General features: G+C 28.9%; 1 protein-coding gene across 3 annotated transcripts in view; it reads left to right on the plus strand.

Annotated features, from left to right (window-relative positions):
• LOC135925306 (retinoblastoma-binding protein 5 homolog) overlaps nt 1-20,683 on the plus strand; it is a 35,524-nt gene that overhangs the window by 5,729 nt on the left and 9,112 nt on the right. For all 3 annotated transcript variants that reach the window (XM_065460558.1, XM_065460557.1, XM_065460559.1), the window contains exons 4-10: nt 5,030-5,170; nt 12,129-12,300; nt 13,589-13,806; nt 15,631-16,026; nt 16,100-16,238; nt 16,442-16,632; nt 17,321-17,401. In XM_065460558.1, the coding sequence (XP_065316630.1) occupies nt 5,030-5,170; nt 12,129-12,300; nt 13,589-13,806; nt 15,631-16,026; nt 16,100-16,238; nt 16,442-16,632; nt 17,321-17,401 (1,338 nt within the window). The remainder of the gene's footprint in view (nt 1-5,029; nt 5,171-12,128; nt 12,301-13,588; nt 13,807-15,630; nt 16,027-16,099; nt 16,239-16,441; nt 16,633-17,320; nt 17,402-20,683) is intronic.

The following is a 20,683-nucleotide window of genomic DNA, read 5'->3' on the forward strand; positions in this document are numbered from 1 at the left end:
CACCTTTTCCACAATCCGTAGATAGCATAGTTTTATTGTCGGAATATATCACCACAAATAGGGGTGATATATTTTTAATTAATAATGATGATGATAATAATAATAAACTATTGTTATTTGGGACATGTAGCATGTTAAATCTCATAGAAACGTGTGATAATGATACAATATATATGGATGGTACATTTTACGTTGTACCACGACTATATTACCAGTTGTATACAATTCACGTCTTGTCTCAGGAGACAATGATACCTATTGTATATGCCCTCCTTCCCGACAAAACAAGAGCCACCTATATAGATTTATTTCAAATTATTCTAAGGTGCTGCGCCGAGAATAATATCATATTTAATCCTAGATACGGGTAGACTGATTTTGAGGCGGCTGCAATATCAGCTCTAGGATTTGTTTTTCCTACTATGGTGATTAAAGGTTAATTTATTACGTAAATTGATTATAAGTTTTTATAAGCTGTTTCTTCCATTTTTCGCAAGCCATATGGCGAAAATGTCAGGCATTAGGCTTAACAGTAGAGTATAGGGACAATTCTACTGTTCACAAAGTAGTCAGACGTATGACTACCTTACCCTTTTGCCGAGAGTATCTCCCGAGTACGATCATCGTGTCTTGCCATGCCAGTTGAAAATCCTCTGCTATTAAATTTTATGCAATATATGGATCTGACATGGCTTTCCATTAATGCTTTATTTCCCCATAGCATATGGACTAGGTATTTAAAAAATTAATGTATATATACAAAATAAATTTATAATTTAGATATCAAGTCAATGGTCCTAGGACAAATAACCATTTAGAGAGCTATCATCATGGCATCAAAATAAAAACGTTATGTGCCCATCCTAACATTTATTCTTTAATTAACATTTTAAAAAGACATCAACACGCTTCTGAGATTAAATTAATTCAGAATAATAGCGGGTTGAATGTTAATCGAAAAAATCGCAAATATATTCAATTAAATATTTTAATACAAAATCTTACTTCCCTTTATCATCTAAATATGGATGTATATGTTTTTTTAGATAATATATCTAATTTAATTAAATTGCAATCTTTCTTTTGTTTTATATTATGTTAATATAAAGTATAAATTTACAAATATAATTTTCGCGCATATTATATACTTCAGTAATAAAGTAGTTGTTTATATTATTAACCTAAAAATAATACACGTTAAAGTGGTGTATATATGTTTTTAAAATTAAGTAAAAATTCTACTCTTAATTTATTATACATAAGAATTAAATTAAAAAAATAAGTGATTTTATACATAGCTAATGATATTCTATTTATTTTTATATTTAATTTTAAATATAATTTATATATATTTTTGAGAGGGAAACATTTTAGTTTACTTAGTTTTCAGTTTTTAATAAACTATAATTTGCTTCTTATCCGCGTCTTAATGAGAGAAAAAAAATACTCCCTATCTCCCACCTTAAAAATATGTTTTACTCCATATCCCTACAGGATAGTTGAAGGAATTTGCAATAAGATATTCGATGATCGCGAACAACAAAAATAATGGATTTCTTAGAGAGAAGAATGTTATAGATGTTAAAAAATAATATTTTAATATTAGCTAAAATAATATTTATAGCAAATTTAAATAAAAATTATAATAAATTTAAATAATTATTATAATAAATTACAAAATTAAAATATTTACCAATTAAAATAATTTATGATATATATATAAATTATAATAATCGTATGACCTTTTCGAGATTTATATTTTTATAATTTTCAAAAGAATTAAACTCTGAAGTTTAAATATAAATTTTATATATTATATAATTTTATTATAACTAATATTAATATATAAAAATTATATGTGTAATATTATTGAAAAATAATAGTTTTATACTAAAAAGATTTATATATTATAATTTATAATTTATAAAATATTATAATATTAATATATATATAAATTATTTTACTTTGTTAATATTTTAAATAATATTATTTAAAATGGGTAAAAAGATGTAATTATTTATCAACATTCATTTAATTTATCGCTATTGATACGCGCTATTGGGTTTCGTTAGCTGATATTTACACAACTTGCAAAGAAGAACATGTTCCTGAAGATTCTGATTTAATTTTAATTAATCAAGTAAGAGATAAATGTTTTAAAATTGTTTCACGAGTTTCGTCACTTTTATAGCTATTTACCATAAGCTATGCTGTTTAAAGTATCGCACTAGTAGCTAGCGCCGCCATTTATATAGAGTAGCCATAGCTAAAAATTAGGGAAATCTTGAGAGGAGATTGTATAACAGGCTATGAAAATATTTAATACATAACTTATAATATTCGATTTATTTTTGATATGAAAAAAATTGTAGTTTAATTAGTTTTAATTTTTCTAATAAATTAGGATTTGCTCCTTTTATGTCCATAAGAGAAAAAAATTCCCTCCTACCTCAACCCTAAATTATTTTTTACTTACTATCCTTAAAGGCTATATTAAAACATTTACCCCCCCCCCCCCAGCGTCTACGTGAATGGGGAGGGGTGGTAACAGTTCACATCCAATATTTTGAGGAGGGTAAGGGGTAGGCCCCTGGGTAGGATAAATTTATTTGGAAATTATTTATTAATTTTTAGATAAAATAGGAAAAAATATATTACTGATGATCGACCAAATCTGTACATTGCAAACAAACAAATGTTATCTTCCAAATAACTTTCTGCTACATTTAAAAGGTTTAGACATTCTCGGCAAACTCATACACATGCCAAAAAGAATTGTGGAGGCTTTTAATTGAATTCATGATTGAAAAATAACACTTTTATATCCACAATATTTTGATAGAAAGTTTATTATAATTAAAAAGATGTGATTAATAATGGTGGCAAAAATGGGGGGGGGGCGGGGGTTAGACATAGTTTCTTTGAGGGGATATGCATCCAATGAAAATTCTGACATGCAGACGCTGCCCCCCCCCACCCGGCATGTAGCTACTGCTTCTTATTAGTATTCTCCTTAATTATGATCATTAAATGGTACCCTCCACCACTCCCTTAATATAATTTAGAAATGTTTTAAATAAAGTTGTAATATAATAACCCAAATATATAAATTATATTTATGTGTACATTTATAATTTAAAACAAATTATATAATTTATAAAATACTATAATAATATCAAGATAAAAAAATAGTTGTAATATTATAATTATATAATAATAAAATTATTTATATATTTATAAAATTATTTACATTTTAATAATTTATAAAATTATTTGTATATTATATGTTAGCCTTTTTTAGACTATCATTCATTTAATACCTCGCTATTTAGAGGTGGAACCATATCAAAAATATATCGGCCATTTTTGTGAACATTATTGTGAATATTCACATTTTTCGCTATATTGATGCTCGCTATTTAGGTCTCTTACCTTCCAATTCAAGGAAAATGTCTATAAAACAGCTGATTTATTTAAATTTATATTAAGATATTTACCACCACTTGACTTGTCATATTTTACAGGTTACCAATAAAACTGATTAAATTTTATTAAAAACCATTTAATATATCATAGCCTCCTTTACCCTATCTCAAACCTTTAATTAATTAACCCTAACACTTATATCTAACAGGGTCATTCCATGTCAAATGAGCAAGAAAATCAAGATTTTTGTCTTGACCCCTTTCAATTTCGATAAAAAGTTGTAGACTGGTTATATATGTTCACATTAGATCATAAACAAAATTTTAGGGCATTGGCAACCATATTAGCGAAGATAATCGGGGTTAAAGGTCCAAAAAATCTCTTTTTCTGCTTTTTACTGATGTTAAATAATTAATTTTTAAGTTAAAACTAAATATGATCAAATATTGAATCTAATATCAATAGTCAAGTCAATAATTGATCATTATGGCGAAAAGATCAATATTAATTTTTTTTAAAATATGGGTCATCTTATGGTCAGTTGAAAATTTGGAATTAATATTTCGAAATGAATATGATCTTCAATTTTAAATTTATTCGTTTACTATTTTTTTTTATTAATATCTTCAACAATTAGCATGGCTGGATATTTATTTTAAAAATTATTACGATTTTATACTTTTAAAATAATAGATGGTGCTCTATATAAAAGATTTAATATGATAAAATTCATTTTTTTTTTGCTTAAAAATATTCTCGAGTATAATATATCATAAAATTCGGTTATATAACTTTGTAAACCTCATTCCCCCCTGAGATATTCGCAGGATAAATAATTTTAAAATTTTTTTGAATTATTTAAATGTAAATTAAAAATAATTAAAATATCTGACTAGCACACGAATAAAAAAGCAGGATCAAAGGAGTGCAATAAAATTATTAAGGGAAGAATCACACGAATTACCAGGCCTAAGATTCTTTTATGGAATTGTCATCATGGCCTGAATAGGTGTTCAGTTTTCTGAATAATTTTTTTTCAAAAAAAAATCAGTTCCTCAGTGTAGTTTTTAACGGCTCGTCTTGAGCTCATTTTCAAAAATACGGCTAACTCAGTATTTTATCCAGGAAGAAAATATTTAGCAAGCGCAAAAAAAATCAGTTCCTCAGTGTAGTTTAAACGGCTCGTCTTGAGCTCATGTTCAAAAATACAGCTAACTTAGTATTTTATCCAGGAAGAAAATATTTAGCAAGCGCGAAGATTTTGTTCATAAATGACCCCCTAAAAAGTTTGTTGAACATCTATTGGCGAAATCTCGAGGCTTAGGCACTTATTTTAAAAATCGGCACCAGAGTTGTTAAAGGATCTAGATACAAGTATCTAGATATAAAAATGTGGTATCTCTATCTAGATATTATTTTAGACGATGTATCTGTATCTAGATCCATTTAAGAAGTATCTTTTAACAACTCTGATCGGCACAAATCGAAGCCGTAAATACAACACTAACATCTATATTATTTATTAGAACTTTTACTCTCATCAGAATACGTTTATTAAACAGTATACATAGATTTTTTTTTAAAAAAATTGCAATAATTTTAGCTGGAGTCGGAATGGCTACAAACTTTTATCAGCTGGAACCGACAACTTGGTTTGTATTTGGGACATTCTAAGCGGGGAATGCCTCAACAGATTCAGATTTCCTGCCCTTATAGCTAAAGTTCAATTCAACCCTAGGAACGAGTTTAAATCATTATTTTTTTTTATATTTTTTTAAAATTATTATATTTATTTGATTAATATTGTTGATAAAGTTTATTTGTCTGAGGTTCCTTAAAATTTTTAAAGAAAGAAAACCTATTCAAATCCGGTCTAGTTTCTTTGCTACTAGCCCACATTGGCCAACCTCCAATGCTATGGTGAGGGATGTCTCCTGGCAAAATAGGAGTTCTTACCCTACGCCTAAAACGCCATTTGTTGTGGTATACATTACATGGTCAACACGTACCTCCTCTCTAATATCGGACCTAGTAACTTTCATCATTAAATCATCTCGCCTTTAGAGTCTGACGGCTTCCTTCTCTTGCCGCGTTTACTCGATTCCTCTATTGAGTTGAAGCCTATCTATCTCCCTAATTTCTATCTCTTTTGTTTTTGCCGCCCAATCGGAAATAAAACGCCATCAAAAGATACAATTTAAGAAATATAATCACACTATCTCTTCCTATCCTCTCCTTTACCTCTATCATTTTATCACCCTAAAAGGCGATTACAGAAAAAATGAAATTTATTCCCCAAGGAGTAATGATGGAGAACGTGATGGTGGCAGTAATTGTATTTCTAGATGGCTTTATAAATCCTGAGGGTAAACAAAATTGTAAAGATAGAAATTAGGGAGATTGAAGGGCCCAACTAAATCGAGGAATTGATTAAAAAGCTCAGGGGGAAGTAGTGGTCAGACTACTGCGAAATGACTAACGATGTGAGGAACGAGGTCCGATAGTAAGACAAGTTGGAACAGAGATGCACAAACCGTATACACGGCAAATGGCGATTTAATGATGGGCGTGGTGTTGGAATTTACACGCTACAATTTTCGCTCAGAGACTTCTAAGAAGGAAGGTTGAGATGGACCACAATGGCTAATATAAATTTTAGTAAATATATTCTAATATTTCATATAATTTTAATATAAATTAACAATATTGTATTAGTATAAATTTTAGTAAATATATAATTCTAATTTTTTACATAAAATTAATGTGATATAAAGAAAAATATATGTATGGTATTAATATAAATTTTAGTAATGTATAATTGTAATATTTAATATAATTTATTATATATATTTAATATAATTTATATTACATGATATTAAAACAATTTATTTTATATATGATATAATCTATCTATTCCAATGATAAAAATATAGATTAATTTTTTTTCTTCTAATATTTATAATAAAAAAAAATAGCCAAGGATGGTTAGGACTAGGAGCCATTTTCTTTCATCGTTTTCGGAATATTATTTCATTAGACTTATAGCTGGGTAGGGAAATAAAAATAAATTTAAGGGTAAAGGGGTAGATCAAATTATTTGTGGATATTTATGCTTATTTATTATAAGATAATTTTTATTGTTAGAGGTTTCTAGTCATTTATTTTACTAGGAACTCCTTTAATAAAAATTTTTATCATGGATATTTATAACTTTATTATTTCCTATAAATATCGGATTTACTTATATATATTTTAAATTTTTAGTTATTGAGATTTCTAATGATTAAAATGGACTATGTTAATATCTTTTCTTACTAGGAACTACTTTAATAAAAAAAAATTCAGCTTAATGGATTTATACAATATAAATATAGATACATTATGAAAATTTATGTTTATTTTCAAGTGCATTTTTTGACAACAACATAACATTCAACTTTTTATTTACTCTGTAGGCAATATTATAATAAATGTATTTTATAAGGATTAAATTATATCAGGTTAAATAAAAAAAATAATGTTATAATAGTACGCGCAACAACAATATTTACGATTATGATAGGTTTTAGGGTAATTTACAATATGAAAGATAACAACAATAAATATAAGTTATATAAATTGATTTAAAAAAAAGTATATAAAGGAAGGGTTTTAGTGTACCATTCAAGCATTCGAATGTCAAAATAAACATATGATTAGTAATATTATGAACTTTTAAGTTATGATATAGCATGGGTTGAGGAACACAACATTTATTTTGGCATATACAACTTTGGCCAAACGCAACTACAATAAAATAACCTGGATCAATAGTAATGATATTTTTTCTTACTGATACCATACAAAATATATAAAACAAATTAAGTTAGATGATGGACATAAAAGATCACTGATACAGTAATATATATAAAAAAAATAGGCTAAATGTCAATAAATTTTTATGGAATATAGATATCTGGATACTTTTTCCCGAATATTCGATAGGAACTATATGCATTTCCACTAATAGAGGATTATTATCTCTCTTATTTTTAATCATCTATGATATATATTTGTTTTTCTCTTTCTGGAAACTTTTCGTTTCATCATCTAACTGCATCAATATAAGATCCATATCCTGCTCTATATTTATTTATGATATCAAATAAATGAATAAATGTTGGGGGTGTGGATAAAGAACATATTCCTACAAAGGCAAGATGAAAGCCTTCGAAGCGGTTATTTGTCCCCACCCCTCTAACATCGAATGTGTTCCACATTTCATAATTGAACTTGGCTTTACTGTCAATCCATGCATAGAAAAGATTGAGCTTGGGCGACTTAACTCAATCGTTATAGATGGCACATCCCTTTCTAATAAAAAATGGGATGGCCATTATAATTCGAAATTTTTTTGTAAATATTAGGATTTTGCTTGCGCAGTTGGGTCAGGCGATATTCCTGAACGCGTCTTACGATGCGTTGACAGAAATGGAAATAGCAACCCTTTACAATAATTCTCGGAAAAATTTTCCATGAGGGCTAAAAAATACGCCAAATTTTAAAATCTATTGTTGCACATCATGGCCAAAAAAAAAATTAAGCCTAATGATAAACAATCATTTTTTTAAAATAAACAAAGCATTTTGAATATATGTATTTTTATATTTATTTGGGAAAAGAAATATAAGCACAGACAATATTATTTATAATAATATTTATGGTTGTAAAATTGTTTAAATAGTTTAGGGGAGGCATTAAACGTATGTCATCTTGTATGCCCCAAAAGGCTAGATAAAAGAATTACGAAGTGGAAAATACTAAATAATTTATTTACTATCATTTTACAAATTTAAAAAAAATTATTATCATTCATGGTATCTTTTATGTTCATCGAGGAATGACTATATCAACATCTGTGCGAGGTAAAGATGGCCGCGTTGATTGAATAACCCATGCCATAACTGAAGTAATAAGGTTTTCAGGATGTCGCATCGCAAAGGGAATAATTTCCTTTCGCGCATAACCTTTTTATATATTTTATGTAAACTTAAATATTTATTTAATTTTGTTTGATTTTTTTTTAAAATTCATTTAACTGTAAAGTAAAAGTTCATAATACTCTTCATCATTTATCATGACTATGTTGCTTAGTCATAGTAAAATGAGTACCTACCTAATATACACTTCTCTTACAGCTTTGTAAAGGACATTTATAATAAAATTCTCTATTGCGAAGATATAAATATTTATTGGAATAGATTAAATTGTTATTAAATTTAGATGTAATAAATGTATAGGGGGACTTTTTTTTTAAAAAAATAAAATTTTAATTTCTTGATAATTAGCTATGTTTAAAAAAAAATAATGAATTACAAATTATAAATAATATATTATGGTTGCCTAGAATTGCTGTATCAGTATTAGTAATGCCAGGGTCTTGATTAATAACTGCTTAAAAATTTTTTTTTAATCATTACTACGTAGAATTATATTATAATTAAAGGAGTTTCATTTTCATTACTATGTAAAACATGGTTTTCATTTTGATCAAATTTGTTTTTAAGATAATTATATTATACATATATAGATTATATAATATAATTGTACTTGAATTTGTTGCAAGATTATTAGGTAAATAATCATGGTCTTTATTAATAGATATAATTAATAATTTATGAAATTAATCTTTATTTAAATTTCATTACTATATAATATATTATTTTGGTTTCCATCACTACCCTTGTTTTAGGATATGATTGAAAAATAACCAGCAAAAAATTTCATATCAAAATATCAAGACAAAGTTAATGACAAATAGAAATATAAAAAAATTCGTTTTCCTGAAAATATCGAGTTACTGTGACAGATGGAAGAATCTATGTTACAAATTAATGTCAAAGAAAACCTTTTTCATTATCCTAAAACAAGACTAGCCATAGAGACCAAAACAAATATGTTATATTATTAGTAATGAAATTTTAAATAAAACATTTAATTTATAAAATACAAATTACAGCTATTAATCAAGACCATGACTATTAACCTAATAGTCTCGCAGCAAATCAGATTACCATAGTATATTATTTATATATTTCAAATTATCTTTAAAGCAAAGTTGATCAAAATGAGAACTATGTCTTGCATGGTAATGAAAATGAAACTCCTTTAACTATAATATAATTATACGCAGTAATAATTATAAAAAAAAATTTTTTTTAAACAGTTATTAATCAAGACCCTAACATTACTAATACAGATACAACATTTCTAGACAACCTTTACATAATTATTTATTACTTATAATTTATATTCATTATTTTTTTAAACAAAACTAATTATCAAGAAATTCAAATGTTATTTTTAAAAAAAGTCCACCTATACATTTATTACATCTAAATTTATTAACAATTTAATCTTTTCCAATAAATATTTATATCTTCGCAATATAGAATTTTATTATAAATATCCTTTTACAAAGCTGTAAAGGGAATGGGTATTATTAGGCACTCGTTTTACAATCAATAAGCAACATAGTCATGATAAATGATGAAGAGTATTATGAACTTTTACTTTACAGTTAAATGAACTTAAAAAAAAATCAAACAAAATTAAGTAAATATTTAGGTTTACATAAAATATATATTTTAAAAAAAAAGTTGTGCGGAAAAAGAAATTAGATTCCTTTGGCGATGCGACAACCTAAAACGCTACCGACATTCTTTGTAGGTAAAAACAATTACGTCACGCGTTATTCGGTCAACGCGGCTATCTTTACCTCGCCCAGATGGCGATATAAGCATTGCTTCACGAACATTGTAGTCACCATGAATAATTCTTTTACCTCGCCTTTTGTTGGGGCAGATAAAATATATCTAGATGGGCACACGTTTAATGCCTCCCCTAAACTATTTAAACAATTTTATACCATAAATATCATTATTAACTATTCTTCAATGATTGTTCATCATCGCCACCATGTACAACAATAGATTTGAAATTTGGCGTATTTTTAAAGCCCCCTTAGGAAAATATTTCCGAGAATTATTGTAAAGGGTTGCTTTGTTCCCATTCATGTCGATGCATCCTAAGACGCGTTCAGAGATATCGGCTGACCCAACTGCACAGGCGAAATCCTAATATTTATACAAATTTTTTTCAAATTATAATGACCATCCCATTTTTTTTATTAGAAAGGGATGTGATCCATAACGATTGAGTTAAGTCTCCCAAGCTCAATCTTTTCAATACATGGATTAACGGTAATGCCAAGTTCAAATACGAAATGCGGAACACATTCGATGTCAGAGGGGTGAGGACGAATAACCAAGTCGAAGGCTTTCATCCTGCTTTTACAGGAATACGTTCCTTATCCTCACTCCCAATATTAATTTATTTGATATTCATAAAAAAAAGAGCAGGATATGGATCTTACATTGATGCAAGTCAGATGATGGAACGAAAAGTTTTCGGAAAAGAGAAAAACAAATATATATCATGTTAGATGATTTAAAATAAGAGAGATAATAATCCCCTATTAAGTAGAAAATGTATATAGTTCCTATCGAATGTTTGGGAATACGGATATTTATATTCCATAAAAATTGATTGACATTTTAGCCTATTTTCTTTTATATATTACTATCTTGGTGACCTTTTATGTCCATCATCTAACTAAATTTGTTTTATATTTTGTATGGTATCAAAAATATCATTACTGTTGATCTAAGTGCTTTTGGCCGAAGCGATATATGCCAATCTTAAAAATCTGTCCTCGACCAATGCTATATCATCATTTGTGGAGAGCTTTATCTGGTATAAATGTTCATAATAATACTACTAATCATGTGTTTTTTTGACATTCGAATGCTTGAATGGTACACTAAAACCCTTCCTTTGTATATTTTTTTTATCAGTTTATATTTATTGTCTATATTATTTTGTTTATATATTATTTCAATTCAAAATTATCATCTTTCATATTGTGATACCCTAAATCATATTTATTATTAAATCATATTAAATATTATAAATTATATATTTAATGAAATTTATAATAATGCAAATTAATAAATTTTTCTTTATAATTAATTCAATATTAAATACATAAATTATTTTTAAATAATAAAATCTATCTAATCTGTAAAAGTTAGTTTAAAAAAAACATTTTAAAATATCTCGCGTCAAAACTTTATAGAGGCCATTTTAGCTTATATTTGCTTTTTTAAAATAATATTTCAATTATAGTTAATTTTATATAACCATTTTTGAATAAAATATACCTTAATATATTTAATCATAAATTAAATCTACTTTTTTTTAAAACTGTAATTTAGCTTGTTTGAAGATTAGCAACTGCGATATAATATTTATAAGAGCTTTAAAATCTGAGTAACATATTTGAACATACATAGTTTAAGCTTAGGGCGAAATTTAGCGAAAAAGTTAACCGAAAAAATAACCTAGCTATAACTTACAAATAGTAATGGCGGTACTATACGTAAATATATTAATTTGAATGCTTAATTTAGTAACCGCTACATTTTAAAGAAGCGAAAGCTATTGGCTCACCCTCGAAGGGGTAATACGCTTAAAAAGTGCTCGATCCTCCTAAACCCGCGTTCACGGTTAGCGCGAATTCGCGGCGGAATACATGAAATACGACATTTTCTAACTGCGAATGCGGTGTAAAAGCATATACTTTTATTATTCGCCATTTTAAGCTCCCAAGTTTTGGTGTGCCTCATTAAGCATCCCCCGGTTCTGCTGAATTTGAAAAGCAAGAGACACATAACCGTGCCGCTAGACGAAGAGACTCATCAGCAAGATCTCAATATAGTGGCTTCCTTTGACCGTCGCGGAACTCATATCTACACTGGAAACGCTCGCGGAAAAGTTTAAATTATTATTTTTTTCTGGGGGATTTATTGGAATAACATGTTTATCCCCGTTTCTTAATTAGAAATATAGTTAAATTATTGTGTTTTTTTTGTATTTTTTTAAAATAGCCAAAGTTTGTGTCAGTTTTTGATTTTTTAAAATATATCCCGACCCCTTAAGTAGATAGGAATTTGGATGGAGTGAGCTGTAGAAAGATTTATATGAGTACGACTGACTCCACCACCAGCTTAGGATCCCAAAGTGCTGTAATATTGCTTGGACCTATTTTCAAAGCTTTCTCTTACTGTTTCATAATCTTCTTTATTATAAATTGTTTTGTTTTTCAATATATCGAAATATTTTTTAAACACATGTTGTCACGCAATTTCTATTAAATATATCCTTGGTTCAGTGATAAAAGTAATTAAAAATGAGAATGACATCTCTATCTAAATTTATTTTATAATAAGATACATTTTTTTTCCTTAAAATTATATATCGAAATATTTTTTAAACACATGTTGTCATGCAATTTCTATTAAATATATCCTTGGTTCAGTGATTAAAGTAATTAAAAATGAGAATGACATCTATCTAAATTTATTGTATAAGATACATTTTTTTTCCCTTAAATGTATTGGCGATGCATAGATTTCCGTTCCATTTTTTAATAATTTTAAAAATATTTACAAAAATGAGAATATCATATTTGCCATAATATTAACGAATCAATCACTACACTTTAAGTTCGAAATATGATATACTTTATGATATGAAATGAAATGTTAAACAATTTTAGTAGCGGTATAAAAAAATAAGTCAATTAGACTTGAAGAATCTTTGTAAAATCTGATATCAAAATATGAATTGTATATTAGTGAAAATTGAAAACGATTACAAATAGATTTTTTACTCTCGAATGCCAATATAATTTTTAACGATATTTTTTTTTCTGCAGTTTTTATTCCTAACTTTTTCCGTGGTTTTATTCCTTCCCTCAGTTTTTTATCCTTAACTGTGTTCGGCTAAAATTGCCTGAAATTCATGAAATAGGTACTCTAACAGTCTATACTATTGCTGGTAAATTTTTATTATTATTTCGTTTTACTTTAATTGAATTGGGTCTGTGTCCAGAATTTATTCCAAAACTTTAATTTTGTTTTAAAACAACAATATATGTTTTGGATTTGTGTTTTTTTTTGGTAAAGTTTTGAAGGAATTTAAAATTTCCACGAATTAAGATTTGTTAACATTATATATATATACGCATGCGCCCAAATTTTAATAAATATTTTGCTTTTAGGTTCTGATATTCGACTCAAAGGCCGTCAAAGACTCGAATCCTAAGAACGGGAAGAATAGCGCGAACGCTGACCCGATTAGCAAGAGGGATCCTTGCCCAGATGACGACGATTCGGAAGAGAAAACTCTCCGATTGGTCGCGTGTTTCAAAACAAGTTCCGGGGGAATTACCACTTCCGGAAACGCCATTAAGGCCATCGAATTTGCCAAAAGGGGAGAGTGAGGCTTTTTAAAATATTTATTCGATTCGGAGAAATGAGTTTGGACATAGATTTGATGTCACCGATAACGTGACACCCTTATCACGCATGGAATCCTATATTTATATAAAATTTGTTTATCAGATAAACTACAATAAACTTTTCTCTACTTTTACCCATCTAGTTTCTCGGGGTATTTCCTTTTCACCTGCTCAACGAAGGGTTAAAAGATCATTTATTTCTTTATTTAGGTAACTATAACTAATAATAATGTCCTAATCTTATGTAATTATTATCAATTAAAATGAGTTTCTTATCATTTCAAATTTTTTTTTTTTTAAATTATAGGTCTTTACAAAAACAGCAAGCATTTTTTTGATGGCATATTTCCTATGCAATGAAAGGATTGATGATAAAATTTAAGATGCCAATTTTTAATATATAAATATATATACGTTAACGTTTATGTGTTAAATTTTTTTTTAAACTTTAAATCGTATTTTAAGCAGGGTTTTTTTAAAAAAAATTTAAAAATCTATTCCAGCATGTTTAGAATACGTATCTTATGAATTGTAGATAATTTTACCGAATGGAGAAATTAAATATAAATTTTATTAAATTTCTTTTAAGAGTTCGTGGAAAAATTGTCTGATATTCACAAGGGTAAGATATTCCAAACATGACGGCTTTACATTTCAGGTAAAATCGGATTTTTACAATTTTTTTGTAGACGCGCTCAAAAAAAAATGATTTTAAGTTGAATAAATAACACATTTCCGGAAAAAAACACATTCACGAGAACTAACATATATATATCAGAGTTGTTAGAAGATACTTTTTAAATGGATCTATATGCAGATACATCTTCTAAAATAATATTCTAGGTACAGATATTTTAATAAAAAATCTATCTAGATACAGATACGACATTTTTATATCTAGATACTTGTATCTAGATCCTTTAACAACTCTGATATATATATCTAATGGGTTTCATTTTGCAATGATTCTACTTCGAAAATTTCTTTTTTATCCCTTTTAAAAAGGATATTTCCCAAGGCTTTTCGATATATTTTCTTGATTTGGGCATCGCTATTTTTTTTTTGAACAATTTTGAAAAATTTGTTTTTTTTAAAATATATTATTATCGAAGTTTTCAATATGGAATCGGCGGGAAGCGGGGATGCAAAGATCATCTCCATTCGAGCCGGGTTTTAAAAATGGCAGACTCGGTTATTTTTTAGCCGGGAAAAATATCGTCCGAGCATCGAGATTATTCGGCCAATCGAATGTCCAAACCTTTGTGGCATCGTGTTTATGAGCAAGATCTTCGGGGCTTGCGTAATATTTTTTCTGGATAAAATAACTGAGTTTAGCCCTTCTTAAAAAATCGGCTCAAATGATGAGACAATACTGATTGATTATCATCCGATATTTTTTTAATTGGCCGATCCCTATCAATAACATAATAATACCTAGGAATGGCGATGCATGCATTAGTTTTGGTTACCCATATCATTACTAAAAATCTTAACCGAGAGGTAAATTTATTTACTATGTCTGAAGCAAACTTTATTGAAGAATTGCCCGATCATCGAGATAATAAGGAAGCAAGTTATCAATTTAATAGTAGTATTTTAACATAAAAATAATTACTATATGGGTTACCAAAATGGCGGTTCCAGCTGATTTGCATTATTATGAATACATCGTCAGCCGTATTATTATATGCCATTAGATCCCACATATATATACTTACTAAAATGGCGGAAGATCATGCCAATTAGGATTTGAAATAATGTATGATTTAAGAAAATAATATATATATATTATATAATACAAGAAACTTTTTGGTGTGTACCGCCGACCGCGTTATACGCATATACAACGCTGATATAGCTTTGGATTGCGGAACGGCGCGGCAAAAGGGCACGGCTGCTCCTCACCACAATAATCATAAAAACGACAAAACCCAGAACGAACACGAGAATAGGGATAATAAGGATAATAATAACAACAGCAAGGAAGCTAAGGAGAATTCGGGATTCCTGACCAACGCGAATAGCACTGTCGAGCTGGAACCTATCCAGAAGCTCTGCGATTTAGTCAACAGGACCCAGTGGAAGAGCTGCTGTTTTTCGGGCGGGCGGAGTTCGCTGCCAGAGTTGGGCGAAAATTCTTCCGCCGCGCACAATAATGGCGGAAATAATCATAATAATGGTGCCAGCGATAGCAAAAAGTGAGTAGATTTAATTTTTTTCAAAATTAAAATCTTATTCCCCTACCACATAAACAATTTTTTAAAAATAAAGTATGCACAATTCATCCAGCAGCAGGTACGTTTGTGCGGGTTCGGCCAAGCAACATTCCATATACATTTGGGAACTGTCTACTTCTAACCTCGTCAAAATACTGCACGGTACCAAAGGGGAAATCTTGTTGGATTTAGCCGTAATTTTTTTTAATCATATTTTGGATCCCAGAAGAAAAAGAAAAATCACATTGGAACGGGGGTATTTCCGGTTTTGAATAAATTTTTTTGAAAAAATGGCTCCCACTCTGATTCTCGAAATAGATTCTATAACTCGTTTGCAATGACTCGATATATGTATGTATACACGATGACAAATTTTTTTTTCTTCTATAATTAATAGTGGCATCCAAATAGGGGCGTCATCGCGAGCGTGAGCGGCGGTGGGGCGGGTAGCGTTGCCCTCTGGTCGCACCCGAGAATCGAAAACTGGTCCGCGTTTGCGCCCGATTTTAGGGAATTGGACGATAACGTGGAATACCTAGAAAGGGAAAGCGAATTCGACCTCTCCGATCAGGATTCGGTTGATACCAAGTTGGTTAAATATATTTATTTTTATTTTTTTCGTGGAACGAGAATGAAATTATATTAAACGGTATTGAAGGGGTTTAGAATCAGCAAACTCAGGCCTTCAGGATTCTTGAATTTAAGATTTACTCTGAATCAAAAGGAATTTTGGTTTGAGCTTTTACTGGTGGACATCTTAGAAAAAAAAGTAATTAGTAAATGGAAGCTGATATTATTAAGGGTTGGGGGGGGGGTGATTAGATGTAACATGGATTTTTTAAAACCTCGAATTTATATGATCAAATCAAGAGATTTAAAAAGAAACCTAAACCGAACCTCTAAAAAGGTAGGTGAATTGGGTTGAACCTTGCGATATCTGAACTTCTTTTTAAAGATTATTAATAATCGATTATGATCGACAGGTATCCGTAACTTATATATATATCTTTATTCGACTATACGAGCTATCCAATTTAATTATTCTCTGCCAAAATACTCGTTCTTTCTTACAAATTGGTATAATTTGGTTTTAATGGTTCACAGCTCCATTTAAACATAATTCTGATAAACCTATGCGAATAGGTTCAAACCCGATTATATTGTTATTTAAAAACCGAAGCTTAATCTGAACCGTTATTTTTACCCGAACCGAACCGGTATTCGTTACCGTTGGGATTCTCGATTAAATCAAATTATTGTTTTTATCCACTCGAAGGGCGGATAAAGAGCGTTTCAAAAGGAAAAGACAAAAGGTCGAAATTTTCAAAGCTAAATCTATCGTTGGTGGAACAAATGGGTATGTATATGTATATATATATAATTTTTTTTAATGATCAATGGAGATTAACCAAGGGAATAAATTGTGAGTTTGTACTAAAATATCAAGAATTGACACCTTGCCCGTTAAATTGGGGTTCAGTTAACTTTGATCCATATGAAATGGCTAAGGGGTTATATTTAGTGTTTGTTTAAATGGCTAGATTTTACCGATTTTCAAAAACGGCTAACATCAATATTTTATCCAGAATGGTATTAAAAAGTCTGAATATTTTGGTTCATAGATGGCACAGATGTTTAGACATTTGTTTAGCTAAATCTAGAGAACTTGGGCAATATTTTTCTGGCTAAAATTATTTTAGTTAACCGTTTAAACAACACTAGTTATATTCATATTTATTTTAAGGAAACATGATTGACTATTAACATTTAACGCGACTGGGTAAAATGTTATATCTAAGATGGTTACTGACTTACTACTATCAAAAAACAGCTGATTTTCCTCTAAATCTTTATAAAATACTATCATATTTTAAGGTTACGATTACCAAATCGTTTATATTATAATCCTAGGTCTATACTATTGCTTTTATAGGCTAAATGCCTGGTTTAGGTCAAAATCAAGCACAAAATATCAGGGCCTCTACCCTTATTAAAATGTAGATATAATTTAGCCATTTTATCCTTCTCAAATTATTACGATTAACATGGAATATTATTTTTTAATCCTTTCTTGACCATTCATTATATTAACACGCTAACAGATCGCCCGTCAAGAATGATTGGGTGAATTATATAATTTCTCTTTTTTGTTTGATTGATGGGTGCATCAGAAATTTGTCCCTTTTTTTATTTATTTTACTTTATTTTGATAAAATACGATTGATCTAAAAAAATAATAATTTTGATATAAGGTGAGGGGGGTCTGCATCCTTTTTTTGATTTATTATTAAAATGTCCAAAAAACTTCTTAGCCCCCTCCCACCTCCTCACCTTCTTCTCTCCCCTCTATATCTGATATGTCGCCTAGCGACATTTATCACGTGACAGTTTATCACACGGCAGTTGAACACGCCACACTTTCATGGACACATATTTAAAATTTTATTTAGTTAAATTTTGATTAATAACTCATTTGACTTTTCATTTCAAATTTCGATATTTAAAAAAATTTAAATTAACTTTTTTTTTTGTATTTTTGACCCGGGTACACGGCCCTGGTTTTTAATTTTATACAAATAATTCAAATCGCCATTATTAGCTACCAGAGTTGTTAAAGGATCTAGATATAAAAATGTGGTATCTGTATCTAGATAGATTTTTGTTTAAAATATCTGTATCTAGATATTATTTTAGACGATGTATCTGTATCTAGATCCATTTTAAAAGTATCTTTTAACAACTCTGTTAGCTACAAAGAATCAATAATAAATATAATATATTTAAATAATTCCGGGCCGGACCTGAAAATATAAACCCGGACCGGGCCGATAAAAAATCCGGGCTGAGCCGCGTAAATGGTACCTTCTACAGGTTTCTGATTTTTATTGAAAAAATACTAATAATTTAATTTTCATTAAATATAATTTTTTTTAAAAAAAAAACTTAATTATCGTGTTATCTAGGAAAACAGGAATGAGCAATAAGAATTTCAATTTATACTTTTTATTAGTAAATAACTGTAAGTCAATATATCCACGAGGAAAATTATATAAAATATTACATGAAATATGGGCCATAATAGCTTTTAAAAAATGTTAAAGAATCTGTTAGTCCATAATTCGAAACACATATCTGAAATCGTTTTTTTAATATCTTCATTATTTCTTTGAGAGGGTACTGTGTTGTCCCAATCATGATTTGAAGATATAGGACAGGGCCTTATGTTTTCGCATAATCTTTTTGAATCCCATTCTAAAAAATATTCCAAAGGTTGGGTGAGAACGTTGGTATAGGGATGAGCTCATCAATTCTCTAAATATTTCTGCCAAGGTATCTAATGAATTTCCAGCATCATCCCCCTGGGAAATATGCATGAGCCCATAAACCCCTGTTATACAATCGAAAATCATTAGTCGTACCTTTCTTTTAAACCCCAAATCGTTTTATTTTTCTAATAACGCTCCGTTTTATATGAAAATAACATTCAATGGTATCCGCCAGTGGATAACCCAGCCTAAACGCATTTATCAGTGCCTGCTCGAAATCCACCAGTATTTTCCTCGGATGTGCCACCCTTAGTAATAATTGTTTAGGAGCTCCTAATCATCTGAGCTCATTTCCTACTTTGAGAAGAACTATACGAGCACGTAGAAATCACAGATTTTTGCGGCTCCTTTCTATAATGTAAGATTATGGAACGTAGAAATCACAGATTTTTGCGGCTCCTTTCTATAATGTAAGATTATGGAACGTAGAAATCACAGATTTTTGCGGCTCCTTTCTATAATGTAAGATTATGGAAACAAACACAATTGGAGGTTAGAAGGTGTAGCCCCAATAACAAGTTGTGTTGCGAAGGGTGTGGCATTATGGGATTCAACTCAACGCTTTGAATTTTTTTTTAGATGGCATTCAAAAAAAGATATACACAAAAACATAAGGCCCTATATCTTCAAGTCGTAATGGGGACTATCGAAAAGTTATTTAATTAATGGTAAGTAAAAAATTTAAACTTAAACCCTTTAAGCTAAATATTCAAATCAGTCAAGCCTTATACTAAATATTCTTATTAATTTTTAACAAATTCAAAATCATTTTATCAAATCTTTATTTCAATTTGATCGTAAAAAAATTAATGATCGTATAATCATCATTTTACGAAAAAAAATGATAAATATCAAAATGTCAATCATTAATAATAATTAATAAGTTACAAACTAGGACAGGGACAACACCGTATCTTCTCGAAGAAATAATGAAGATATAAAAAAAACGATTTCTGTATCGCATTCTATAACATTTTTTAAAAAGCTATCATTGCCCGTATTTTGTGCAATTAAATATTTTATAAAATAATTTATATAATTTTAATCGTGGATATTTTGATTCAGTTACTTACTACAAAAAATCGGATATTATAAAAATTTAATTTTTAAAATATGTGAAATATATCATGATAAAGTGTCGTTATAAAGTATCATGTGATAAAATGTAGCTAGGTGGATGCATTCGTTAAAATGCGCTGAAAAAAAATGTACATACATTTAAAGTTTGCCAATTGAAACGCATTTAAGACGAAAAGCTTTTTTAAACGAAATATTTTTTTACATGATCGATGGTATCCAACCAAATGACATTG

The sequence above is a fragment of the Gordionus sp. m RMFG-2023 genome, chromosome 2, assembly GCF_954871325.1.
Source record: "Gordionus sp. m RMFG-2023 chromosome 2, tfGorSpeb1-WG-v2, whole genome shotgun sequence".
Classification (NCBI taxonomy): Eukaryota; Metazoa; Nematomorpha; class Gordioida; order Chordodea; family Parachordodidae; genus Gordionus; species Gordionus sp. m RMFG-2023.